The sequence below is a fragment of the Idiotropiscis lumnitzeri genome, chromosome 3, assembly GCF_059441095.1.
Source record: "Idiotropiscis lumnitzeri isolate Australia: NSW breed Sydney's pygmy pipehorse chromosome 3, RoL_Ilum_1.0, whole genome shotgun sequence".
Lineage (NCBI taxonomy): Eukaryota > Metazoa > Chordata > Actinopteri > Syngnathiformes > Syngnathidae > Idiotropiscis > Idiotropiscis lumnitzeri.
Genome location: NC_142393.1, coordinates 15,972,620 through 15,998,396, shown reverse-complemented (window position 1 = coordinate 15,998,396; position 25,777 = coordinate 15,972,620). Strand labels below are relative to the sequence as shown.

Here is a 25,777-nt window from a genome sequence, read left to right as displayed (position 1 = left end):
TAATGAAACAAAATACAAAGATTTTCTTTTAATAATCAGTTGTGTTACGTCTGCATTGTGAGAATCATCAACACACATGTTAGGGGCTACTCATAGTATGACAAAAAGGGGGGCAAATAAGAGAATGCATAGTTTTGCAACAGAAGAAAAGTAATTAATAAAACGTATGAAGTAAAGTCTACCTCCCCTAATGTGTTTACATGCAGGCCAGGGGGTTGGTCTCTCTGTAATCTTTGGGCCCAACCTGGTAATGCATCAGTTTGGTATGAGTGGCTGTTAAGATAGAGGAACATGTGACGTGGTGGTCCCCCTTCACTTCCTGAAAAATTGTGCTCAGCAGAAAGTGTTATGTGAGAAAGACGAGACAGCCTAAACCTCTATTTGAAAGAGTTGGGGGGTTGGGGAATGGATAATTTCTAAATAGCTGCATGAAGCGTGTTCCAGTCTGGATGAGATGGCGTGGTAGGTGGGCTTCGAATTTACAGATTTTGAGAAAATCTTTTTTTAACTATGCATTTCGTTGCACATGCTCCATTCAGCACTCAGATGTGTTTAATATACAACAAATATTCTCACCAGTGACACTATTCAGTGTCAATTTGGTGTATTTACTAACTGAAATACCGATTTATACATATATATCTACATGGGACATGTACAGTATTTGGGGGTTTACTAGACACTTTACTTTACTTTATTCCTTAGACACACTGCAGAGCCAAACATACATGCTAATTTCTTAGCACCTTGATAGCATAAAACAGAGCACAGACGCTGAAAATGACAAAAACCTGATATATTATTTTTGTTGTGGTAATATACAGCAACACAGTAATTTGTGTTTCTTTGTGCTGTTTCTAATTGTTTATTCCCAACATACCAAATATTCAGTTCCTTCAATATATAATTACCACCATTACCGTTATCTGCTATCTTAATACTAACATTTAATGCAAATCGCTATGGATGGACGGATGGAATTCCGCATTGCTTTTGCGGTCAAGGTTAGCCTAGGAAGTCCAAAGACCTGTGGGAATAAAAATAGAACAACAAAATAAGCAAAACTAAATAATAAAAAGATGAAGTAGATCATGGTTTGAATGTGTGCAAAGATGCAATGAAGCAAAGATGTGGATGCAGCAGAAGGAAAGTGTAAGAATAATATACAAATATAATATAAAATAAAATAAACATATCATGTGTATCATGTGCTATAAATGATATGTGATATTTAGCCCCTAAACAATAAATAAATAAATATATTGATCAGTAGTAAAGAAAATAATTATGATGATTATTTTTTTCTATAATTTCCCAGTCCTATACTTACTGTATGACATTTCCACACACTACTCAACAACCTTGTCATTCTTGTCGAACTACTGTACATGTTAGAGGCAAAATGCTCCTGAGCATTTTGGTGCTAGTAGCAAGGTCCAAGAGGTTACTAGCACAAGAAACAAACCTACTAGTTGGGCTTAATGTGGTAACTGGTGCAGCACAATGGTGTACTTAACTGTCTATAGGACTGCTTATTAGTAAGGAAAAAAAGCACAACTAATAGGCCTACTGGGGAAAAAAATACGAGTTCACTAGTAATATTAATCTCCTAAAATGAGAATATTTGTACTTAAAATAGATTTCGATTCTATCCAATAAATGCTCAAACGGCCTTCCATAGTCTACTCGTAATGTATACGAGTCCTATATATTTTTGCGCTCGTGTGCGTGACTGTGCGTGCGTGTTTGTGCACGTGTGTAGGCAGTGGGTTTGTTGACCCGGGCTATGGACGTGCTTTGTCTCCGCGGACTCCAAGCGTCCCCCGTGAGAGACTTTGATCGCAAAGTGGAGATCAGAGCACAGAAACATGAGCAGCTTCGAAGACGCACGAACGTGACGTCATGCCGGATTCCCTCTAGAGACTACGATACGGTGCTGCTGAAACACACGTTGAAAAATAAGAGGCAAGTGGAATTCATGAGGAGGAGGTCGCTGCCGCCGCTACCCATCACCCGCGGAAGCTCTTGGTTCTCGAACGTCTCCACTTGCTATTCTTCTGCTTTTGCTTCGCCGTGGAGCACGTCAGAGTGGATAAGCCAACAGAGCAGCCTCAGTGACGGTGACAGCTCGGACACGGACGACCACGTGAGCGTTTTCTTTTCATCACTTAACATCATGCCTGAAGTACTCACTTACGCTGTTACGTTAGAACAAGTAAAGATCGATGTACTTATAAAAGTAGAAGAGGCCGGGAAAAGTAGACTCAACTTAAATATTCGTAAAAAAAATAAAATAAATAATAAAATACAAATTGTTCGGACTCGCAAAAATAAGCACAAATGTAAAAAAAAAACCTGTCTACCATGAACAATAACCAACCACTTTGATTATGACACAAGAGGGGAAAAAAACAACGCAAACGCGATAATGTTTTCCCTTTTATTAATTTATGTACGGCTCTGGCTTGCTGAGTTTAAACCAAGGCTGTTGTGTTGACTTTTATACCATTGAAACAACATGTTCTCAAGCAGACTAACAAAAATGTTACATTACCCTCATTCAATCAAGACTTCAACTCATGTTGCCTATCACAAAGGTTGAAAAAAGTAGCCAGCCTATTCTGCCAAAGATGTAGAAGGTGCAGAGATCAGTTTTCAAATGTGACATAATGTGATGATGTATTGTACTTGTGCATTGGACCAACTGCAATGATGCATCTTGAAAGCAAAATAGTCACATCTGCTTCTTGCATCTGCAGGGGATTATGAAGATGATGGTGCAGGAGGAAGCCAAGGCACATGAAAACATTGACAGTGTCAATGATGGTGGGTGGCTGAATGGTACTACAGTATACTGTACAAAGTATTTGTTAATTAAATATTTGCAGTATTGCTCCACACTTGTAAATATCATTTGACGTTTTTTTCTGTTTTGTTTTTATCTTCGCCAACCAGCAGACACTCCAAACCAGAGAATGAGAGAATGTAGTGTCCAAACAGCGTGAGTGTCAACACTTTAATTCCTCTCCACAAAATGTCAAATTTGGAGTGCAGTGAAAAAAGCATTTTTAGACTTTTCATAGCCTCGGCTCTCTTTATATTTTTATGGTCTGAATGATTTTATTTCAAATCATCAGTTTTTTTTGCCATTAAGATAACATATTGAACTTTAGTGACCAGTGTAAGACAGTATAAGAGTGATAATACAAAATGCAAAATACCTGTACCATTCACAGGTGAAAGTATGTAACACTAACGAGTTGCACAAAACTGGGGTGGGAAAATAATTAATTCAGCCCAAATTTTGAAATTTTTACTAAGGGGTGTGCTCTCTTTTGTTGCTATCTGTGCAGTTCAGGCCTTGTGACCAACAAAGAATCAGTGAGTTCACAATTATTGTTTCTATATTTACCAACATCACAATCATGACAGGTAGGAATGCATTATAAATCAATTTGCATTTTCCAGGATCTTGTGCAGTTACAGGACTACATTCAGGTGAGCTCAGTTGTTGCCCCATTATATTTTTTGTTAAAGATGCAAACTTGACTTTTGGATGTTAAGGAGTTTTACTAATGAAGTTAATTTGTTTATGTAATATTTTTTATTACCATTCTGCGACTAACAACACTACGGGGCCTCCTGCATCAAAACTAGCCCATTTTGATTTTCATGTTGTCAAGATCTAACCTCATCTCATGCTGTTCCTCTATGAAGGAGGGCCTGTGGAGAGAGGAGGCCATCAAGAACAAAGTGACAGCACTGCAGGAGTGTTGCGCACAGTTGCAGCACTCCTTAAACGCAATATGGAAGGTAAGTGTGACCATTCCAAGACTGTAAACGTTGTTTTAATACTGGTGAGGTATGCTTCATCACAGTCATCTAAGTTGCAGAGGAATGGCAGCTGTCACCTCAGGAAGACCGATCAGCTCTGCGGTTTCCTGCCTTTGAGCTTGACTCTACCGATGAGTGCAAGTTGACAATGTTGCACAGGAAGGGGCGGGGCCTGGCTACGAGTGGCTTCGATATATATAAGAAAAAAATAGTGGTTCAATTAAAATGAACTGAATCAGATGCAGATAATTCTAAATGTATTCTGAGTTACAGATAAGGATCATATTGTTAAGGATAGGTAGTACTGCAATTTAGTGGTGCCTCACAGCTCTGAGGTTCAGGTTTGAATGTCGTCTTTGGTTGCCTTGGTGGAGTTTGCTTGTTCTCTGTGTGCTTACATGGATTTTCTCTCTACTACGCCTTTCTCCCACATTCTACAAATATACACGTCAGATTAACCTCAGTCTCTAAAACAGGTGTGAGCAAACTACGGCCCGGGGGCCAAATGCGGCCCCGTAAACGTTTTAACCTGGCCCGCCGAACTTGAAAAAAATTAAATGAATGAACCTTGTAAATGTTTTATTTTCTAAATACTGTGTGTCAAAGAGAGATATTTTGTTGTAATGCTTTTGTTCATTTTCATTTAAAATGAAATGTATTTTTTTCCCATGAGGTGAAGTTACCAAAACACTCCATACATCTGCTCCTGGTCGAGGCCCACTGTCACAATTTAGAACCCATTGTGGCCCACCAATCAAAAAGTTGGTCCACCCCTGCTCTAAAACTATACACTGGTATGAACAGTTATCTATACGAGTCCTGTGACTGGCTGTCGACCAGTCCAGAGTGTACCCAGCTGGCACAAGTGCTGTAGATAATGGATCGATAATTATTTTTTCGGATGTACATCAGATGAATCCTGCATGTTACGTTTTAACTCGAATAATACATTAACTGAAATGGAATGAACAGCCGTTTTTCATTTGTTCAACTCAGAAAAATATTTTTTCCTTTGTATTCTGTTATGAATTTCCATCCTTCCGCACGACCCAATTCATGATGAGGTGCAGCATGACAGCTAGTGGTTTCCTTGCTTATCCCGCAGGCTCGCTGCGGTGAAGATGTGCTGAGAAACAACATTAAGCTTCTGGAGACACAGCTGCAAGCATGCCTGCAGGTAAACAACGAAAAAAAAAAAAGAATGAATGATTTTGCGTCGCTTGTGCACATACCTAGTTGATTTGACAAAGCATGCGCCCCCTTACAGAGGTTTCCCAAGGAGGCCTCAAGGAAACTGGCGCTCCAAATGAAGAAGCAAAAAGTGACATTTGAAGAAAAGATTCAGAAGGTCGCCCAGGAGGAAAACGAGGAACTCAGCAATACTCTCACACTTATGTCTTTTAAGAATCCAGACATTCAATCGCAGGTATGTATTTTTATGTCTACTGTTTTTTTTTGTTTTTTTTCACATGTGATGGTAAAAGAGCTTTTGATGGTGTTTGGGCCAGCAGTGAAGGCCTAGAAGGCCCTGACTTCACGGCACTGCCTTCTAATAAGGCCGAAGAGTGTAGCTACTAGTACATGAACCTTAAGATGGAAATGAAAGATTTATATCTAAAATTTCTTTTCAAAACATGTGTCACCAGGAAGCGTTGATTACAGCAAAAGGGGACGTCCTGAGGCTGCAGAACCTTTACGAGGAGTTGAATCTCACAAGTCAAAAACTCCGACAGGAACTGGAAGTCAGCGGTGAACGAGCACGAGAGCATGAAGAAAAGCTGGAGGTTGGTAAATAGACGCCTTCTCATCTACTGTACAAGTGGGCTGACATTTTAACTGTCATGTGCGGGTGTGCGCGCAGCTGTCCAGGGCCAGAGAAGCGACGCTGACTGAGGAGCTGGTGTCACTGAGAAAAGAAAAGAATGAGCTGCTCTTCCACAAAAGCCTGCAGGAGGAATACTATCAATTTATGAAAGACCAAAAGCAGAACTTAAGTGGTAAGACATGGACAGAGGTGGCAAATGAAGTCACTCTCTGTATCGTCTAAGTATATAGATACTTTTATTTAAAAAAAACCCTGCTAAAATTAGAAGTACTGATTCAATTCATTTACTTCCAAGAAAGAAAGTAGGCTCTGAAACATGTTTTGGCCTTTTGAAGTCACCAAGTTTTCAATAAATCAAGAGCTCAACGGTGATTGACTTACTCTCTATGTCTTCTTTTTTTGTGTCATCAAACAAAAAAAATAATTAATCCTCAAAGTACAAATTAAGCACAGTAACTAATTATTTTTTTCACCCCCAATTTCTTTTAGATAGCAGCGTCAAGAGACGGGACGTGAGCGTTCAGAGTACACCCGAGAAAGAAAACGCATCGCCAAACGTGGACTGCGACGTGGGGGAGCAGCTTCATCACACTCAGGAGGAGCTGCGCATCAAGGAGAAAAAGGTGACGAGGATAAGAATACAGCCTCTCTTAATTCAGAGCCAGATGTCGAAGAGCGATGTCTTCTCGTTAGTGATCAGGCAACTTCTTGGTTCATAGAGACTGGGGCCGGCCGGCAAAGGGTCATGTTTGATTTTTTTTTTTTTTACAACATTTAAATCTCTTGGTGGCATGATAGACGACTGGTTAGCATGTCCGCCTCACAGTACAGTGGTACAGGGTTCAATTCGGGCTCCGGCCTTCCTGTTTGGAGTTTGCATGTTCTCCCCATGCTTGCGTGGGTTTTCTCCGGGTACTCCAGTTTCCTCCCACATTCCAAAGACATGCATGGTAGGTTGATTGAACACTCTATATTGGCCGTAGGTATGAGTGTGAGCGCGAGTGGTTGTTCGTCTAGGTGTGCCCTGTGATTGGCTGGCAAACAGTTCAGGGTGTACCCCGCCTACTGCTGGGATAGGCACGCCTGCGAACCTTGCGAGGAAAATCGGCTCAGATAATGGATGGATGGATCCAAATTTCCTTGCTTAAAGTTAACATGTAATAGGAAATGCCATAGATGGGCTAACAAATACTGAGGAGCTGGGCTGTCTCCATGTCCAGTACAGTACAGCTGTATACCTGTATTATATTTGCGACCACCACCCGCTAATAATGGCATTTCTTTTCATTACAATGGGGAAAGATGATTTCAGTCAGCTGCAATCGGCATGATGTGCACAGTATGTTGGGTTCTTCTCAATTGTTTGTCATTGTGAATGATTGCACAGTGCGAGGCCCTGCAGACTGAGCTGCACACCATGGAGCAAGAGTTTCAGTCCAGTCAGATTCGACTGTCGCAGTGCAGAGAAGAACTTGGGCAACTTGGCCGCCATGGCAGCAAAGCGGTAAGCAGAGTGTGTGTGTGGGTGTGTGTACGTGTGTGTACATAGCCTGGAAATGTGGCTTTAAAAATATATTTTTTATTACTCTTTTTTTGTACTCTATAGTGTCCCTAGTGTTGAATGTGAGTGTGAATGCTTGTTCGTTTATGATTTACCGTCTCTCACCCAAAAGTTACACACATTGACAAAAGAGTTTTGCTACTCCTCTATTATTGATTTTTTTAAATTTCAATAATTATGTTGAATGACAATTGAAAATCAATGTCTGATTTTCATTGGTTAATTTTCATCCTATGATACTTTTATCAGATTTAAGTTATTTCTGTGACCACTGTTTTTTTTTTTTCTTTCATTAATAGACGTGTACTAACAGCTTTGTCGATGTGTGTATCTGGGTCAACGTGATGACAGCAAGCGCTGTCAGCACTGTGCAACTCAAGCATTTCTTCCCTCTTGGTGCAGACGCGGCGTGTCACCCGATGGAGTCCATGCGTGTTCCTTGTTCTTCTTCTGCTGATGCTGCTGCTACTGCTACTGTGGGCTGTGACCGGAGTTGCCGTATTGCAGCCATGGCATCCTCGTTTTGGAGAGAAACTAGAAGACTTCTTCTCTGACATAGGCAGACAAATAGAAAATTATTTCATGCAAATGGCCTCCCCCAAACACTCCGGCTGTTTTAGGGCAGTGTGACCACGTCACATTTGGAGGGACTGCGTCCTTCGGTTTTCAAATGGGAAATATTTGAAGGTTTTAGTTTTGGTTGTTGATATTTTCTAGAAATATATTGTGTGTGTGTGTGTGTGTGTGTGATATTAAAAATGTATTTTTTACAATACAAATGTCAGTTATTTTCTTTTTTAAAATTGATTATTGTGATCTCTATTGAATGGGGGTTGTTTTTGTTCTTTTTTCTGTTTTTGTAATATTTATATTAAAAAATATTACAAAAAATATTGAGGGAGAAAAATCAGCGAATGGGTGAAAATATATGGGTGCACAACCGCCATTATACTCAACTGTATTATTGTTAATCTTGTTCTTTAAAATTAGATATATATGGCAGTTTAATGTGTTGTTCAGACCGGTCCCAAATTTCTCATTAACTAGCTCTAATAATAATAGTATTAATGATATTACATATGATGTTTTATATTTATCATCAAGCGTGGACAGCAACAGAATCTATTGTCTAATTGCACTCAAACCAACTTTTTTAGAAAGAGACAACAAGGTCAAAGGTCAATTGTGGTTGTGGTCATGTGGACATTGTTGATTGAACGGCGGGGCTTTTAACAGTTCCAGATAAAGGTCTATTATCATCTGGCACTGACACAGCACATCCAGAACACAAACCTCCAGTTTACCTGCACGTTCCCTGTCACGCAACGCACGGATCCCACACTTGCTGGAGGTTGCTCATGTGTGTGCTCAAAGTGGAGGTAAGAGGATGATGCACCGGGCCTGTGGAGAGGAGAATCCCACTCAGGTGTCTTTTCATTTACAGGGCAATAATTGTCCACGAGATGAGGACTGCGGGTCTGCTGTGTGCGGTGGCGCTGTGTGCGTTCAATGCGGCTTTTTCTATGAAGATTTGCGCTTTTAACGTTCAGAGCTTTGGAGAATCCAAAGCAAACAACAAGAACGTTATGGGGATTCTCCTGAAGGTACATGATATCGCAGCAACATTGTCACAAAACTTGACAGATGATTTTTTATCGGACTTTTCTTCCCAAGATTCTTTCCCGATGCGACTTGTGTCTCATTCAGGAGGTTCGCGACTCGAAAGGACGAGCAATACAGACATTGGTGAAAGATCTTAACAGGTTTGTTCAATTCAAAAGCTTTTAAAGGGGACATACAGAGCATCGTCGTGTACTTCTTTAAAACTATATGATTGTGGAATCACACGCTGTTGCCTTTTTCCACAGGTTTGACAAATCCAATTCGTATTCCTACGTAGAAAGTGAGAGGCTGGGAAGGAAAAGCTACAAGGAGCAGTACGTCTACATTTACAGGTGAAAACAGTGGACTTGGTTCTTGTTGAAAGGTCAGGGTCAGGTCATCCTAATGTCACCGTTTCATCTCTCTCATCTCCACAGAAACAATGTGCTGAAGGTGAAGGAGCAGTATCAGTATCCTAAACCCGAAGCGCAGGGCAGCAATGAGACAGATGTCTTCTCCAGAGAGCCTTTCATCGTTCGCTTTCACTCCCCGACCACTCGTAAGATAAAGACATGACACTGTCAGACATTACTATGCGCAACGTCAATCTTCTAGTTTTTTGTGAGAACGTCTGAAATGGATAACGCTTAGAAATGAGTTAAGAGTGACCTCAACTAATGAGTTCATGTTTTGACTTGCGAGCAAAAACTCATTTCACGACACGCATCAGTTTGGCAATAAATAATTCCCCAAAAAGGCTTCAAAGTTCTCTCATGTCGCACCCAGTTGAAGTTTACCGTCAGGCTAAACATAAAGAGAATGACACATTTTGGAGATAAAATAACCACATAACTTTGCCTGAAAGTTCTCTAGCTTAATACTAACACGTAATAGGAAATGCCATAGATGGGCTAATAAAATGCATCTTTGTTGTGGTGATACAACCCTATATAATATAATAATACTCAACTATGCCTGCGAGTTGACTATTACTATATTGTATTTTTTAACCTCTGTGAATAATATTACTTACTGACTCACTTACAGTAGATATGGAATTCCTCTTTATATGTCAGTATGTCAGTCTTATACTGCCCACTGGTGGGCAAGTTATGCATACCAGAATGAGCTGCAATGAATTAATCATGGAATCAACCTTACTTTCTATTAACTTGTGTGTTTGTTTTTATAAGGAAAACCATTATAGAGTGCTATTTTCCTTGTTGTTTTAGTAGCGTCTGACACATTTTAATGGCACCACTGGGTTCATGCAATGAAGTGATGATGATTTACATTTACCTTATTTTTTCTGGTGCTGTCTTTCTCCACTGCGGCAGGTCAAGGAAGTGGAAGGATGTTGTGGGGATGGACTGAAAAAGAAAGTTGGCAGTCAGACAGAGAGTAATGAAATAACAAGCGTCTACGACAGCAACAGAAGTTTTTAGATTACTTATTGACATAGCATCAACATGTACTTTACAGTGCTTTTGAAATACAGAACATTTGGGTCACGGAGTACTTTTGTGTTTCAGGGAGCTCTCAACATTTTGAACAGGATTGAGTGATTTCAAATGGAATTCATTTTGTATACCCAAATTTGATGTGGCTTTTGAAAGAAGTCTGAATCAATAAAACGAGCGTGACATTCAACCACTAAAACGAGTTTTCTCTTCAGGAATACAAGTAACTATTATTTGACTTAAAATTGGTTTTCTTTTTTATATGAGTAGATTTGAAAATTGAGCATATAACATATTAAGGATCACTGAAACTTTTGGTAATTACCAGCTGTTAATTTAAGGACATTGTACGATGAAAATTAAATTACATTGGATGATGATGCTAATAATACATTTATTAGCACTGTACACATAAAATAATTGATGGTTGAAATAACGCACATTACAGGGATTTATCACAACGTTTCTGAAACTTTTCGTTTCAATATTTTGTACAATGAGCCGCACTAATGTAAAAATCATCCGTCACATGATGGCACTTGTTTCTCTTTTAGTCATGAAGGATCTCGTCCTCATTGGCCAGCACACCAGTCCCAAAAGTGCCATGAAGGAGATGGATGAGCTTTATATTGTGTTCAATGAAATCTACAAGAAGTGGAAGACAGAGGTGTTTTTTGTATTTGTATTTTATTTTTAATTCTACACGATACCTGCTGTCCGTGCATGTGTTTCATGATAAAACGAGACTTGTGTGAAACTTTCCATTGGGCCAGAATGTGATGATCTTAGGCGACCTGAACGCCGCCTGCGGCTATGTCACCATCAAGGGTTGGCGAGCTGTTCGCCTGCGAAGTGACCAAAAATTCCGGTGGCTGATCGGAGACGAGCAGGACACGACCGTACGGGAGAAGACGCACTGTGCATACGACAGGTCGGAATTTGTGGCGTGCATTGTCTCCGTCAAGTTTCCAAATCATCAACCTACAATGACAATGATTTAGGATTCACAGTCAAAAGTAATGTTTTTTTTCGATATTTATTCATATCTCAGCCTTGGTCTTCCATGATTTTGTATTATTTGACTCCCCAATTCAGGATCATTGTACACGGACGTAAGATAATTTCCACCATAGTGCCTGGCTCTGCTCAGCCATTCAACTTTAAAGAGACTTTCCATATGACAGAGGAGGAGGTAAGCGTTTTTCAAACATGATTCACTACAACATCTTTATGCAGGTGCAGCTCAATAAATTGGAATAGCGTGGAAAAGATAATTCACTTCCGTCATTCAATTCAACTCATATAACTTCACGAAATTCAGTGAAATCTTTCATAATTTTATTCTATATAATTTGGATGATTATAATTTACAGCTAACAAAAATCCCGAATTCACATAAAAAATGTTGAATATTGGATAAGTAACGTTCAAAATTATTTTTGAAAAATCAATAAACATTTATATGACTGAGAGGCACCTGTTTATGAAATGTTTCAACGGCTCTTTGTGCTGAAACTTCAGGCCCTCGCCGTGAGCGACCATTTTCCAGTCGAGGTCGACCTGAAGCCAAACCACCAGTACCTCCTGCGCAGTGAGCTTTAGACCGAGAGCTACTTGAAATCAGTTGCATTTTTTTATTTTTGCTATTTAATGAATTAAACACATCATTCAGAATGTGCCCTGACAACAACAGTTATATTGAATGTTGTTCTTACCTAATAACATCAAACTAATAACATCACTCTTGCCCCTCTGCCCCCAATTAAATATGAATTGCTTTTACAATTGTGATTGTGTGTGTTGTCATGAAGAAAAAAAAAACACCAAACAGGTATCACAACACTTCTTTTGGCCATTCTTCAGCAGAAAATGAAAAGATTCTGTATGTGTTTTATGACTGATCAAACGCTCCAATTCAAACTCAAATTTCCCCATTGTGGGACTAATAAAGGACATCTTTATCTTTATGTGCAATGAATGTCGGCAGCGGTCGTTTTAATATATCCAGAAGACTCAAGAAACGTAAAACATTAGCAAGGATGAAAAAATGGTGGCCCCCTCTAGCATTTAAATTGCCCATCCGTGAAGTACCTTATTCCAGAGCTAAAACACCAACACATGATCATTAACAGCAGGAGCCACTTGGCGGCGCTGCATTTAGACAAGACAACAAAAGTGGGCGGGATGAAACGCGGAAGTAAACACTTCGGAGGTGCGATTACTTTTTCCATCAGGGCAAAAATTTAGGCGGTAGACAAGAAACATTCATTCCGGTTGACGTGTGTATAAGTAAACGTGCGTTACAAATGGGACAGCGGGAACAAACATTCCCGGTGCGCGATTTTTTTCCTTAATCAGTCAGAAAAAATACGAGGTGTGGTGTAGACAGTTGCGCTTACAAGCACTCGGACGACAAGTGGGGCTGGAAAAGGAGCGCCACAAGAACGGGAGAGCTGCCAAGCTTATTTATTTTTAGCAACAGAGACAGACCGATATTTACGACACCAAAGACACGAAACTACAGACGCATTATGTATACACTGAGTGCTAAGTCTGCGGAGGAGATCAGCGACCTGCTTGATGAATACGGGATAAAACATGGTCCTATCGTCGGTGAGCAGTGAATCGAGCTCTCTAAATACGAGTGGCATTATTTTTATTATCGTTATCATCGCTCATATGTCACTCTTGTGCTCAAGCCTCCACCCGAAGTCTGTACGAGAAGAAAATTAGAGAAGCGATGGCCAAAGGGAAAAGAGCTTCTCCGACAAAACCGGACAAAACCTATTACCGAGAGGAAGGTAAAGTGCTTTTAAAGTACATATTTTCCTGTAATCTATGTAATGTGTTGGCTTTTTAACCAAGAATGGTCTAAACCTGCTGCATTCGGGGGAGTTCTCGCCCCACCCAATAAACTACATATCCCGCAATGCAACGCGGCTTTAGTTCAAAAGTCATTTGAATACGAAATTTTGCACAACAGAAAATATCAGGTCCACAATATAAACTCGGTGTTCAGCCACAAAAATAGCTCAGACTATTTTTTTTCCATAACGATGGAGCTGGTTTACGCAGAGTTTAATTTGTTAGAGTAATTGCATTCAACTGCATAGTAATCCAGTTCAGCTGCAGTTGGACAAGTTTGGTTTGGCACAACCTTGACAAGCAACATGCCTCTTGGTTTAATTCAAACTCACACAAGCAGGGCTGGGCGATTTATTCGACTTTCTTTTTAATTATTATTTGTTTTTGTGGACGTGCAAAACATTGCTAAATACATGGTCCACATGTATATGTTGCAAAAGCAGTGATTTATCGACATCTTGGAAACTTGACCCGAGGTATGTGCTTCTAGCCACGAATATTTTGCTTAGGTCGCCTTGCCTCACCTGTGTAACTTTACATAAGACCACAAGAGATCCAGGGGCATTAAAGCGCTCTCGGCAGCAGACGAATCAACTGAGCCGTAGAGTTTGATTTTAGTTTAGCTTTTAAGGCCATATCACCCAGCCCTACAAACACAGACCACCTGCATGTAATCACCCCACAAATGAGACGTGCGTCAACTTGGGTATTGGAATGCATGAGAAAATACCCAAGATGTCCAACACGATGCTTTTTAGTCATCTTTAAGTTATAAAGCTGTCTTGACAACTGAATGTTTTTTTTCTCCCTATTTCAGAGGAGGAAGTTACATATGTTTACAGCACACCTGTAAGTAACGCATGTATATTTTATCTCTGTAGAATAATTTCCTACTTGGGTGTGCTACTTTTTTTTTTATTTCTGTTTATTGTCAATATTTGTTCACTATCATTGTTTGTCCTTTTTTAGGCCAGGAGTCATTTGCCAGCAGACAAGTAAGTGATATTACAAAGTGATTGCTCTAGCAGTCAAATATTAAGGTGACATTATGGAAAGGTGGCATGGTGGGCGACTGGTTAGCACAGGTGTGGGCAAACTAAAAATTAAATGAATAAACCTTGTTAATGTTTTATTTTCTAAATACTGTGGTGTGTCAAAGAGAGATATTTTGTTGTAATGCTTTTGTTCATTACCATTTAAAATTAAATGTATTTTTTTTATCTCCGATGAGGTGAGGTTACCAAAACACTCCATCCATCTGCTCCTGGTCCGCCCCTCTGTCAAATTTTAGAACCCATTGTGGCCCACCAATCAAAAAGTTTGCCCACCCCTGGGTTAGCATCTCCGCCTCGCGGTACAGAGGTGCAGGGTTTGATTTCGGGCTGCGGCCTTCCGGGATGGAGTTTGCATATTCTCCCCGTGCCTGCGTGGGTTTCCTCCCACATTCTAAAAACACGCATGGTAGGTTAATTGAACACTCCAAATTGTCCCTAGGTGTGATTGTGAGTATGCGTCTGTCTCTGTGTGCCCTACAAATGGCTGGCAACCAGTTCAGGGTGCGCACCACCTACTGCCCGAAGACGGCTGGGATAGACTCCAGCACACCCGTGACCTTTGTGAGGAAAAACGGTCCAGATAATGGATGGAAGGATATTATAGAAAATTGACTTATAAATTACTTGATGAAATACCGCCTACCTCCACGAGTGAAAATAGATATTATGATTCGTCTTTATGGGGGCTAGCTTTTCTCTTCAGTTCAGTGTCTGGGCTGAACAAGTAGCCGCTCACCAAGTCACAGTGCCCTAGACCCGCCCCCACTTATCATAATGAAAGTCATGCTCTGCATTGGCTCTGCAGTGCCGGGTGAGCATTGGAGATTAACAGTGGCTGTCTAAGTGTTAAGAATGACATCGTTTGATTTAAGAAAAACAAATGTATCCGATGTTTGTTTTTTTTTTTGCATATTTTTTTGTATTTATTTTTAATTGGCTTCTTTATGTGCACTGTCTATCAACAGTCGTCCGTTTTACATGAGTGCAAGACCAGAGTGGACCGAGAGGGAAGTCCAACACGAGTGAGTATTGTCTAGAAATTTGCCAATAGTACCGTATTTGTCCTGCTGTGATCAAGATAGGAAAGCAGTGTGGTATGCCTCGGTCTTATATGATGTCAATTGAATAAGAATCTATTATGGACTCTTCAGTGTCAAATCAGATACCATTTAGCCAAGTATTGCTAGGCTACATTGTTCTGACTTTTTGGGTTCTCCATGAGCATCAACTTACCGGGACGTGTATGACAAACTTGCTGTTGGTCTTCAGACGCTACACGCACGACACAGCGTCGTCACCGTACACAAGCACCAGGCTGAGAGCAACACCCCAGATATCTCATCAAGACGTTCCCAGTTCCCAAGACGAACCTCAATCGTCCCGCTTCATCCCAATTTGGGTCCAGTTGGTGTTCTTCCTCATCGCAGCAGTCTTCCTCTATCTCGTCTTTTCCAACATGGAGACAAACGATTACACCAGGAAAATAGAATGATTTAAGAAAAATCATGCCCTGCTTATAGGGCTGTTTTACTTTGACATTTTATCAGAGAGGTTTTATTTTCTTGAATGCTCTTCGAGCGTCTTGTGACTAAATAAGAAGGTAAGCGTGACTCTTCATTGTTATAGACTGAGGTCATTAGAGTTAAGACTGCTCCAAATGTTCCTTGTTGCATTGGAACAGACGAGCTAAACAGAAGTGCCTCAGTGGTTTTGTAACAAAAAGGTTGCATATTTTTAATCCTAAATCTATACCTACAGATAGCTGCACTTGCGATCCAGACGTTCTTAGCTTCAGATTATTTTTGTACTGTCTTGATCACGAGGTTTTAGCTGCTGCCAAAAAGAATCAAATAAAACTTAAAAACAAAAACAAGCTGTGTGAACAATGGGACATATTCACCATTTTAATGTACATACACGATAAACAATGCATAGATGGGTTGGATACAAAAGCATTCTCTACAAAAACATAAAACATTGCTCTGGAGACCCAGGTACACAATAATAATAATAATTAGCGGAGTTTGTCCTTAGCACAAATCTTTGTAAAAATAAAAAAAGTTAGTCACATTTTGCCACTTGAGCGAGGAGTAGTTTCAAATACATGTACATTAATGCTGACTTGAGCCTGAATGACTTTGAACGTAGTGGCTCTATTTCAGTCATCTCAGGCGCAAGGCTTAGATGAATATATACGAGAAGCACGTTCAAAAACAGACCACCAGAGAACGACTCCGGCCAGCAGGTCAAAAAGCAAAATGAAACCCTGTTTGCCGTTTTACTTACAAATTCACCCATATTTTACATTAATGATAGAACTTTTTGGTAATATTCTGTTACTGTCCACCAGCCAACCATAACATTCTTACGCAGTACAAATGCTTATTTTTTATGTTGGTTTTTCAACAAAACTGTTTGGACCCAATTTACTAGATTTAATTTGTGCAAATGTACTGCCTCATGATGAGCTGCTCCAACGTTGTTTGACTCGTAATTGACGTGACCCAAATATTCAACAAAGCTCTTGTGATGCAGTACAAGTACAATAAAATATCCAAATTGAATACATCTGACCATGTCAGTCAAAACTGATCATTAACATGCAGAATATTTGATACACTTTTCTAAATATGCAAATGTTTGTAATGTAGCGTGGCTGGTAAGTATAGTTGCTGCAGGATTATACTGCACACCTGGAACTACAAGGTAACTGAACAACCCAACAGACCGTCACAATACAATCTTTACAATAAAGAATGGAAACCTGAAAAACCGCAAGGTTCTAATTTTGTGGTTGAGAATTGATCACTTGCTCTTGCGCGTCACTAAATCTTCACTAGGTTTTTATAAACAGAGAAAGCTTTTCATGTTTGCTACTAACCATTGTAACCATTTGTGTCAGGTAAAAGGAAACATGTATCCCCCCCATCCTATCTAACATTCACTTGGTCGAAACCAGGGACTTGGGCCAGTTCCGTCTCTTGCAAATGGATCACTGCCTTCCCACCTATGATTTTTTTCTGGTGTTATTGGAGACTTGTTGACAACTCGTAATCGTGGATGATGTCAAAGCGTGAGACTTTACCGCCACGCCTTCGTACATGCATCTAGTGTTTGCACGTACATAATAAAAAAAAGAGGTAAAATAAAAATTTAAAAGAATAAATACATAAAAATCAGACCCTGTGTCCAGCGATTCCCACGCTGCTGCGTAAACTAGCAATGGTCAATGGGGACAGAGGACGAGAAGGTTTATGAGTAAAGACAGAGAGACAGTGACAGAAGGGTGCTCAGGTCTCGGACGGAGGAAGGACGGGCAAAATAGGGTAACGTGTTTATCGATGGGAATAGGTGTGTATTTAATCACTCAGTGCTTGTACTTTGAGGTGGAAATGGCAACAAAAGTTTTACTTTCCAAGACGAGGAGGTAACTTGTCTAGCCAACCCTGCTGTAATGTTCAGCGTCAACTCTGTTTTACGTTTGAATGCATTTCCCAAGTTGTTACCAAGTGTTCATATGTCAACCGGAAGTTAGCATGCCAGCTTGCCCCAAATGCACAAGTGCTGGGTGCACAAAGACTATGATCGCTGATGTGCAGGTAGGTATTCCTGGCTTCGGCCCTTGAGTAGGCCTACTAGATAGAATGCAGAAGACCTGAAGGTCGCAATGGCTAACAACTGGAAAAGTGCTTGCGTTGACAAAAAGTCCCTTCAGAACTTGAAAAAAAGTCAACTTGAATTTATGTGTGCGAGCCTTGTGAATATTGCCATCTTAGGGTACCCTGTATAAACCGTATAGTCAATGAAATTGTTCCTTAGTAGAGATTTGGACTTTGCCGACCAATAGCACACTTGTTAATAACATCATTATATCGTCCTAGTGTTCAGTGTAGCAATGGCTTCACGCAGAGAAACCACAGAGCAGATAAAAACTGCTCATTTTTTGGGGGGGGTTAAAAAAGTTTTGGGAAAAAAATCATTTGCAGCAATGACAGTCCCTGCTAAGAAAGATAATTTAATCTCAAACAAAACATGTCGAGAAAGATGAGAGTCTGTGCATGTATTCGATACAAATAGTCAAACCTCAAACATGGGAAGTGAGTCTTCAATCAACTTCATTATCAATTTAATTGATGGGAAACTAATGAGAGGGAATTGGTCAGCCCATGCCTACAGACTTCATCTTACCCTAATGACCATAATGGTGAACTTATATTAAAAGGATGCACTGGAGACACGGGGTCTCAGGGAAGAATTGCAAGTGTGCATGATCACCGACATCAATGCAAATGTGGCGAAGGCACCAACTTGAAACAACTGGAAGAGGCTGCAGTGTTTCAACCACAGGCTCCATCTTGCAATTAGTTAAAACTTGAAACTGTAATATTGAAAGCTATTTAATTGTACAAATCGAGCAGGTTTTTGAGCAGAAGAAGATTATATCTAAGGTCCTTAGAGCAGACAAAAATGTAAGACATCTGACATCTACTTGGCAGGACATTCATGTTTGGGGATCTGTAAACAACATCCTCAGCCCTGACAACTTCACAAAACACATGAAGACAGCTATTGACACCATCAAGTCCACCATAAAGGAGGTTGTGAACCTGCCAGAAACATCACTGCCACCTCAACAATAACCTGCCGCCACTGCTGACCTAGGTCACAGCACTTCAATCATCACGGCTCCCACACCTTACGCTGCTACTAAGTCAGATCTCTGTCCTGCTTGCTGAAAACATCAGCAAAAACAACACAAGGTTGAAGGAGAAACTATGACCCAAAATAAAAGCGTGACAACTGAGGTCAAATTATATTTGTCTCACCCTTCCATATTCTATGACGATGACCTGGCAAGGTGAAAAGCTCACACTGAAGAGAGGCCTCTCCTCAGCAATGTAGGAAAAAATTTCTCTCTATCCCATCTCATTCTATTATTTTTATCATGATTATTGTTGTATTATAGGTTTATGGTTATTGAGCTATTAAATACTGCACATGTTTTAATATACAAAAATAATTGATAAATGAGCTTTCAGTTGTATAGCGCTTATCCACCTACAAGGCGCACTGACATTCACCGACGCAGCAGCAGGGGCGGGGCTTTATTATTACAGTACATTAAATATGTAAATGAGTGAAATTGTGACCTCACAGAGGGACAACATTTAGAACTGCTTGCTCAAGGACACTCTTAAAATAATAATATTAAACATAATAAAAATAATAGACAACCTGCAAAATAATTGCTTGGTTGTTTAATTTCACTTGATGGGTGGGGAGGCACGTCAGGGTGCCAACAATTAAATATTTGTATTAAAGTAATCCATTCAAATATTTCATAATATATTAAGGATTAAGGCCCAAGTGTTTTCTTTGCGAGCAGATATTGGTGGAGATACAGAAAGATACAGAAATCTGAAAATTAAAACAGAGTAGAAAACTTGTACCATCCAGACTGTGAAGTGAAGGAGCAGAGATTGCTGACCAAGCCAACCGGTTCTGTGGTGCCACAAGAATCCATGATGGACAAAGCCGCAGCCCTTTGACTTCCTAGTGTTGTAAATCAGAAACCCATGACCCAATTTAATTGCCAACACTCACTCTCCAAGCAATCAACATCAAAACATTAAATAAGACGTAAAGTAGATGACGTATTACAAACAAGTATGTTTATCGAAATCTAACACAGTGACAATACAAAATGACAGACTAAAATTATTAAAATGATTTAGTAAAATGAGATTAAATCAAACACAAGATGGATCAATATGGTTGCGTTACACACCACATTATCAAGGAAAAAAGTGATTTCAGTTATTACACAATAATATAATGTTCTCAAGACAGAAACAACATGCACATACCTTTTGCAATGTGCTCGGCTGCATAAACCATCATAGCTTGTTAATTGATAAGGCAACATAAGTGTTTTCCACACCTGTAGATGAAAGCATCTGTTAGAATTTCATCCAAGCGTTAAAGTAAAAACAAAAAAAAAGAAAAAGCCTAACTATGTACTTCTGAGTCCCTGGAAATGGACATTCACCATAAATGCGTTTAATTCCTGCATGCAAAATAAAATTTTTGAGATCTCTTACAGAAGAAAAATTCCGTAATGTTAGTGTCTTACGAAGGAATAAAACTCCTGTCTTGTGTGATGAACACAGAGACTCCTACGCTACAGTATTTTAATGTTGGACAAAATGATGATACTTCGCGAGGCAAGGATTTTTGCGGTGGTTCATGTAAAAAGTTTTAAGAAGCACTGACTTACAAGATCTGGTCTCTCGCTCCAATTCAGAGGGCTTCCTCTCCTTGTTGCACAGCACTTTGGCCACAATGACAATAATGATGACAGCGATCACGAATGTCACCCCAGACACAAGCCAGCTGATCATCACTGGACTTAGAACTGGATCTGGGTCTGAAGGTGGGAGAATTTTTTGGTCAGAGAAGGACATCCTCTTCCTCATTGCTTCGAAATCATCCCCTCAGGCCGGACATTTAAGAGGTGGACCAAAGACTTCTTTATCCCCAGAGCTTTCAAATTGCTGAATTTGCACAATGCCACAGTAAGCTTTCATTTAAAGTGCATTAGCATGTATATTTATTTAAATAAATTTATCTGCCAACTAAGTCTTGTCCGTATGGTCTACCTTACTTTTGGTTGTCTTGACTCTCTTTTATTGCATTGTATGGAACAGTTTCTAAACTGTCTTATAGCCCATGCTAAGCGAAATCATAGATTTATTTTGAAATTCATTATACATATTTGATTGTGGGGAATAGCATTTAAGTGTTTTCTACTATTTCTTTCTTTTCTGTTATTTTGAGGTGTGGCAAACGCAGCATTTGGGCAGAGAGGTGAAGGTTGAGTTTTTACACACAGGCAGGAGAAGGAAGGAAGATGAGAGAGAGCAACTTTGCATTGGAAAAAAAAAAATGGTGCCATGAGGTCAGCCCACAGGTCTGCTCTCGGTCACCATTCATGGCATACTGTTACATACTAAGAAGAATTAAAATGTTTTAGAAGTTTAATAAACAAAATATTTTATATTTTGTTTGGAAAATGTATATATATAGATATTTTTTATCTATCCAAATATTAAAAAAGAAAAAAAGAATATTTTACAGCTGTAATTTTAAGACAGAGATATTTTTGCTCAGTTACCGCCATAAGCGAATTTCGGCCCATGCCTATTTCAGGGCCTTTGTTAACACTTTCTCGCGGTATATCAAATTTACAAGATTTAATTTTTTTGCTTTAATGGGTCTTAAACTGTCTTTTTTACACTGTCTGTAAGACAAGTTACTCGTTGGGACAAAAAGTCAACTGAACTGAACTGAGTCAGCTTCTACAGTTCAATTTTTGTCTGTTCTGTTATTTTGAACCAAACACAATGAGGGAGCCAAAGATGTGTCACCTCTTATAGATATGGGTAGGGCCTGGCTCTCTCTGGAGACAAACGTGCGTCCTCCCAGCTGGACCCGATACAGGCAGTAGTAGTAGCCCTCATTTGAACTCTGTGCACCGGTAAAGGTGAAAGTGACGGAGGGGCTGAGGGCCGGCAGAGTCTGGCGCACCGTGCCATTGGGGCGGATGAGTCGCAGCTGAAAGGAGCCTCCAGGGTACGGCTGCGGTGTGGAGCATGTGATGTTAAAACTGTGGCCCTTGATGACGGAACCAGTCGGGGCCTCAGAGGATGTGTTGTACCAGTGCTGAGGGGTCAGGAGTTCCACTGTAATCACACCAAAGAAGAAATGAGTTTTTAAGATCTCACAAAAGTAAGTCATATATTTTATTTTATGTTTTCTCTGGCACAACACAAATGTAATTATACTTTACTACAATGTAAAGAAGTCAGTATACAAATTGTATAGCATTGTAAATTTACTGTGCCCAAAAATAACTCAACAGAGTGTCCAAAAAAGGAAAAAGAAAAGGTCCAAACTTAGCGCATTTAGCTATTTTCCCTCCCTGTTGTCAAGTGACTCATTAGCGCCATAAGGTGTCAAGTGTAAAAGAGGAGCACTTGTGTTAAATTGTGTGTTAATACGCTCACTCTCTCACACTGGACACTGGAAGTTCAATATGGCACCTCATCGTAAAAAAAAAAAAAAAAATCTTTGAGGAGGTGGCCAAGACCAAACAGGACAGGACAGGACAGGTTCCACTCAGAAGTGGCATCCATTCAGATACAATTTGACAGAGACGTAAGCATCTCAATATGATTAACACATATTCCATATGAAGGATAGGAGAAATAAAAAAAAAAACTATGTGCTATGTGAATGGGTGGTGGTTGGATGACGAATAAGCAACTTACCCACAGTGATGTTGACAGAGTTGCTCGGCGGAGAGCTGAGCATCTGAGAAGGCAAGCTGCTACTGACCCTGTAGCGACAGCTATAGCTGCCCTGTTGGAAAGTCTCGATGTTGGGCAGAATCATCTCCACCCGTGACTGACTCATTTCTGCCCTCTGCGTCACCACAGGCGTGGTAACGCCATGTTTGTACAGGTAGAAGTCGCTGATGTGGCGACCTGGCAGGACGCTGCAGCTGAACCGAACTGCCTCGCCAGAAGAGAACACGTTGTGGGGTGACAATAGCGAGAGGACGGGCATGAAAAGGATACCTGTGTGAAAAACAAAAGGGTAATAAAAAAAAAAAACAAAAAAAAAAACATAGATTTCAGGCAAGAATGTGTTATTGGTGTTTACGCCACACTGTGGTTGAAATTGCAATAATACTCAGAATTGTACTCAATTTCTCAACTAACTCAACTGTATTTATGAAGCACTTTAAGACCAACCACCACCATATGCAAAGAGCTGTGCATGGAGCAAAAGTCGTAAAATAACAAACAGTAAAACAAATTATTAATGAAGACAGAAAAAGCACAAAAACAGTAACATAAAAAAAACAAGCCTAATGCCGAGTCGAAAGCCAAAGGATAAACAGCAGTGTTTCAAAACATCTTATGGATTGTAAAAAACAAAAAATTGTCATTTGTTTGAATTTGCCGCATTGGACACATTCAAGTTGATGACTTGAATGTGTTGAAAGTTGATGACTCCCAATTGACAGACAAAATCATTATTTGTATAATAATTTCGAACAGTGTAAAATCCAAAATGTCAATACTCAAGTAGTTTTTAATTTACAAATGTTTGTTTTTACATCTTTTGTTTTAGAGCTGAATATGCTAACATATAACACACGTCATGAGTAAGCACAAAGCAGCTTATCGATAGAGCGTCTCACCTGAGCATTTCACCCCTGCATCATTTTCATGCGTGCAGCTGGTCTGACTATGAAGGACGACGGCACATCGGGTCAAACTGGACTCATGTCCCGTGCACTGAACGTGCCGCAGCCAGATCTCTCCCCTGCCTGCACCAAAAGCCGCGCCGTGGAGGGCCGACTCTGCCAAGCCGCAGGACAGCTCCAGGCACACCACATCAGCCTCGCGGAGGTCCCAGCCATGATCGCAAACTGTCCCCCATTGGTTATGTCGGAGAATCTCGACGCGGCCGGAACATTTGTTCTCCCCATCCACTAGTCTGACACTGTCTGAGGACCAGAAATATTATTTAGGAGGACCACGCTGTTCCGCTATGCATGGCAGGAGACCGCATTCATTCCAAATCCTGTCTTACCAAAGGCAGTGACTCTGTCCCGCAGAACACCTAACAAACCTTTTGACGAAATGAGAACTAAATTATCAGTAAGTCAACACAGATTTCAACTCTTATCAATGTACTACTGAATTTAAAGAAAACTATACACGAAACAAGAATATAGGTTGTCAATAAATTCTCCTTCTTGGTTTAAAGCGGATGTCAAGTCAAATTTTAAACAAGGGTTAGGCTTTTAAAGCAAGGTATTGGAGTTAATGTTTTAAATTGGGGACTGAAGCCTGGGTTAGGGTTTTAAACAAGGCAAGATTTCAAATTCCAGTTTGAAGCGACAGTTAGTTTTAAACAAGGGCTACGTTTTGAGTTTTTAATTAGGGTCATGCCTGAGTTACGATTTTAAACATGGAGTGGGACTCCAAAGAAAGGTTTCAAGTCTCAGTTAAGGTTTAAAATGGGGGTTTCATGCCTGGGTGAGGGGTTTTAAACAAATGTTAGGATTTCAAATAAAGGTTTCAATGCCACAATTAGGAGCTAGAGTCAGAGGTTTGGGTTCCAAAACAGGGTGTCAAAGGGTTAACACCCTTACCCTTTTAGAAGTTAGGGTTAATTAATTTAAGATTAAAAGGATTACACTGTAAGAGAACCTGCTATTCAAACAACGCAGGTGACTGTTAATTTAAACACCAAACCAAACCAATACAATATAGTGGCGTCAACAAGTAAAATTCCTGAAGGAGGTGCGTAACTTAGACATAAATTCGGCTAACTAACTGCACGTTAGCCAACTTGAGCCTCGACTAGCAGCCTAAGCTTACCCGTTAGCAGAATGTGGAGCAATGTTAGCATCGTTTCCCCCTCACCCTTCCATCAAACGGCGGGGTCGGAATGACGCCCGGCCGGTGGAGTGCTGAAGTAGGCTACAAACACGCAGCATGTGACAAGCTAGCTCAGTTAGCTAAGTGAGCTAAACAGGCGACCAAGTGCTAACTGCGTGAGCTTTAATCAAGTGGCTCATGCTAAACGATTGTAATGTACACTAGCGACAGACATGCCCGCTATAAAAAGCGACGACGAGTGCAGGAATGTCGCGAGTTAGGTGGGCCCGTCACAATAATCTGACGTCCATGTCGGGAATGTGTTGGGTCAAGAGTGGAGTTTAACCCAATAGGGTTAGCAATTGTCGAGGTGGCCACCAGGGCGCAGCATTACACCGCAGCATCTTATTAAAAAAGAGACAATACGCCCTTTATTACTTTATATTGAAAGCTTAATTGATTTATTCTAAACCAACAAATCATCGATACCTTTCGCAGTGGTCGTGCTGTTTGACAAACCGGGTTGCTTAGTGCTTTGGTTTCTTATTTCATTTTAAAGGCGACATGCACATACGGTTACAAGATTTGTGCAGGACAAGAAAGCACGCTCAGTTAACGCGGGATGACGAATATAGTGTGTGCAATAAATTTCCGGCATAACGAGGTTACAAATATGAACTAGTTTGAGCATCCACATTGTCACGGAGGAGAAGAAGCCAAGCTCAGTTACTGCCGTATTTACTCAGAATATTCTATGGCCTTTAAATGTTTTTCCAAATATGTTCTGACAGTGATGTATGACAGAAACACACCTGATCCAGAAATGAATCTTTCGAACGATTCTTTTTGATGAACTGATTTTAATGATTCAGTTCACTTAAGACCTTGTGTGAAGTCAACTTGGCCAAGCATCTTTTGAGTAATAAGAATGGCTAAAACTATGTTAAGTATACTTTTGTTATTTTTTTCCCAACCCCAAACCACCTAGATTCATATTTAGAAACACATTACTCTCGCATGCAAGTAAATAATAACATGTAATATATTATATTTTGGAAGTATCTTGCCCAACACTGGAACTGAACTGGTTTGGGTAGCAATAATACTAGTCGCCACAC

General features: G+C 40.1%; 4 protein-coding genes and 1 long non-coding RNA gene across 10 annotated transcripts; 3 read left to right on the top strand and 2 right to left on the bottom strand.

Annotated features, from left to right (window-relative positions):
• The first annotated feature begins 324 nt into the window (after positions 1 to 324).
• On the top strand, positions 325 to 8,000 carry traf3ip3 (TRAF3 interacting protein 3). 4 transcript variants are annotated; one of them, XM_088289474.1, is made up of 14 exons: positions 325 to 462; positions 1,763 to 2,146; positions 2,760 to 2,826; positions 2,959 to 3,001; positions 3,354 to 3,381; positions 3,469 to 3,498; positions 3,718 to 3,813; positions 4,940 to 5,011; positions 5,102 to 5,260; positions 5,481 to 5,618; positions 5,696 to 5,831; positions 6,149 to 6,282; positions 7,047 to 7,163; positions 7,623 to 7,996. In XM_088289474.1, exons 2-14 carry the CDS (start codon positions 1,787 to 1,789, stop codon positions 7,848 to 7,850), a joined length of 1,608 nt encoding a protein of 535 aa, XP_088145600.1. In that variant the 5' UTR covers positions 325 to 462; positions 1,763 to 1,786; the 3' UTR covers positions 7,851 to 7,996. The 4 variants fall into 4 exon arrangements, with proteins under 4 accessions (XP_088145600.1, XP_088145598.1, XP_088145599.1 ...); XM_088289472.1 differs by having other exon boundaries at positions 2,956 to 3,001; XM_088289473.1 differs by having other exon boundaries at positions 326 to 466; positions 2,956 to 3,001; positions 7,623 to 7,999.
• Positions 7,207 to 13,809, bottom strand: LOC148340119 (uncharacterized). The gene is made up of 4 exons (XR_015842446.1): positions 13,672 to 13,809; positions 10,122 to 10,192; positions 8,525 to 8,621; positions 7,207 to 7,770 (listed from the first exon to the last, which is right to left on the bottom strand). It is a non-coding gene; the product is annotated as an uncharacterized LOC148340119 (long non-coding RNA).
• dnase1l1l (deoxyribonuclease I-like 1-like) lies at positions 8,429 to 11,893 on the top strand. 3 transcript variants are annotated; one of them, XR_015842445.1, is made up of 9 exons: positions 8,429 to 8,599; positions 8,665 to 8,824; positions 8,895 to 8,983; positions 9,089 to 9,175; positions 9,260 to 9,381; positions 10,837 to 10,949; positions 11,056 to 11,298; positions 11,378 to 11,474; positions 11,804 to 11,854. XR_015842445.1 is itself a non-coding variant. In XM_088289478.1 (9 exons), exons 2-9 carry the CDS (start codon positions 8,684 to 8,686, stop codon positions 11,882 to 11,884), a joined length of 888 nt encoding a protein of 295 aa, XP_088145604.1. In that variant the 5' UTR covers positions 8,429 to 8,599; positions 8,665 to 8,683; the 3' UTR covers positions 11,885 to 11,893. The 3 variants fall into 3 exon arrangements, 2 of the variants coding, with proteins under 2 accessions (XP_088145604.1, XP_088145603.1); XM_088289478.1 differs by having other exon boundaries at positions 11,056 to 11,213; positions 11,804 to 11,893; XM_088289477.1 differs by having other exon boundaries at positions 8,865 to 8,983; positions 11,056 to 11,213; positions 11,804 to 11,893.
• LOC148340118 (uncharacterized) lies at positions 12,441 to 16,981 on the top strand. Its single transcript, XM_088289480.1, has 6 exons — positions 12,441 to 12,895; positions 12,982 to 13,083; positions 13,965 to 13,996; positions 14,117 to 14,142; positions 15,168 to 15,224; positions 15,472 to 16,981. The coding sequence occupies exons 1-6, from the start codon at positions 12,814 to 12,816 to the stop codon at positions 15,692 to 15,694; spliced, it is 522 nt and encodes a 173-aa protein (XP_088145606.1). The 5' UTR covers positions 12,441 to 12,813; the 3' UTR covers positions 15,695 to 16,981.
• LOC148340117 (uncharacterized) lies at positions 16,073 to 25,041 on the bottom strand. The gene is made up of 8 exons (XM_088289476.1): positions 24,660 to 25,041; positions 23,866 to 23,904; positions 23,471 to 23,779; positions 22,533 to 22,841; positions 21,630 to 21,944; positions 20,480 to 20,629; positions 20,070 to 20,143; positions 16,073 to 19,755 (listed from the first exon to the last, which is right to left on the bottom strand). Exons 1-7 carry the CDS (start codon positions 24,688 to 24,690, stop codon positions 20,100 to 20,102), a joined length of 1,197 nt encoding a protein of 398 aa, XP_088145602.1. The 5' UTR covers positions 24,691 to 25,041; the 3' UTR covers positions 16,073 to 19,755; positions 20,070 to 20,099.
• Positions 25,042 to 25,777: the final 736 nt, after the last annotated feature.

Excerpts from the sequence above, each read along its gene's own strand:
- traf3ip3 (XM_088289473.1), top strand. The coding sequence starts at position 1,787 with ATGGACGTGCTTTGTCTCCGCGGACTCCAAGCGTCCCCCGTGAGAGAC. Across the intron at positions 2,147-2,759 it reads GCTCGGACACGGACGACCAC|GGGATTATGAAGATGATGGT; the intron begins GTGAGCGTTTTC and ends TTGCATCTGCAG. Across the intron at positions 5,832-6,148 it reads CCAAAAGCAGAACTTAAGTG|ATAGCAGCGTCAAGAGACGG; the intron begins GTAAGACATGGA and ends AATTTCTTTTAG.
- dnase1l1l (XM_088289477.1), top strand. The coding sequence starts at position 8,684 with ATGAGGACTGCGGGTCTGCTGTGTGCGGTGGCGCTGTGTGCGTTCAAT. Across the intron at positions 8,984-9,088 it reads TTGGTGAAAGATCTTAACAG|GTTTGACAAATCCAATTCGT; the intron begins GTTTGTTCAATT and ends CTTTTTCCACAG. Across the intron at positions 11,214-11,377 it reads ACGCACTGTGCATACGACAG|GATCATTGTACACGGACGTA; the intron begins GTCGGAATTTGT and ends TCCCCAATTCAG.
- LOC148340118 (XM_088289480.1), top strand. The coding sequence starts at position 12,814 with ATGTATACACTGAGTGCTAAGTCTGCGGAGGAGATCAGCGACCTGCTT. Across the intron at positions 13,997-14,116 it reads CATATGTTTACAGCACACCT|GCCAGGAGTCATTTGCCAGC; the intron begins GTAAGTAACGCA and ends GTCCTTTTTTAG. Across the intron at positions 14,143-15,167 it reads AGTCATTTGCCAGCAGACAA|TCGTCCGTTTTACATGAGTG; the intron begins GTAAGTGATATT and ends GTCTATCAACAG.
- LOC148340117 (XM_088289476.1), bottom strand. The coding sequence starts at position 24,690 with ATGCTAACATTGCTCCACATTCTGCTAACGG. Across the intron at positions 23,780-23,865 it reads GGACAGAGTCACTGCCTTTG|ACAGTGTCAGACTAGTGGAT; the intron begins GTAAGACAGGAT and ends TCTGGTCCTCAG. Across the intron at positions 20,144-20,479 it reads GGAGCGAGAGACCAGATCTT|GTGTGGAAAACACTTATGTT; the intron begins GTAAGTCAGTGC and ends TTTCATCTACAG.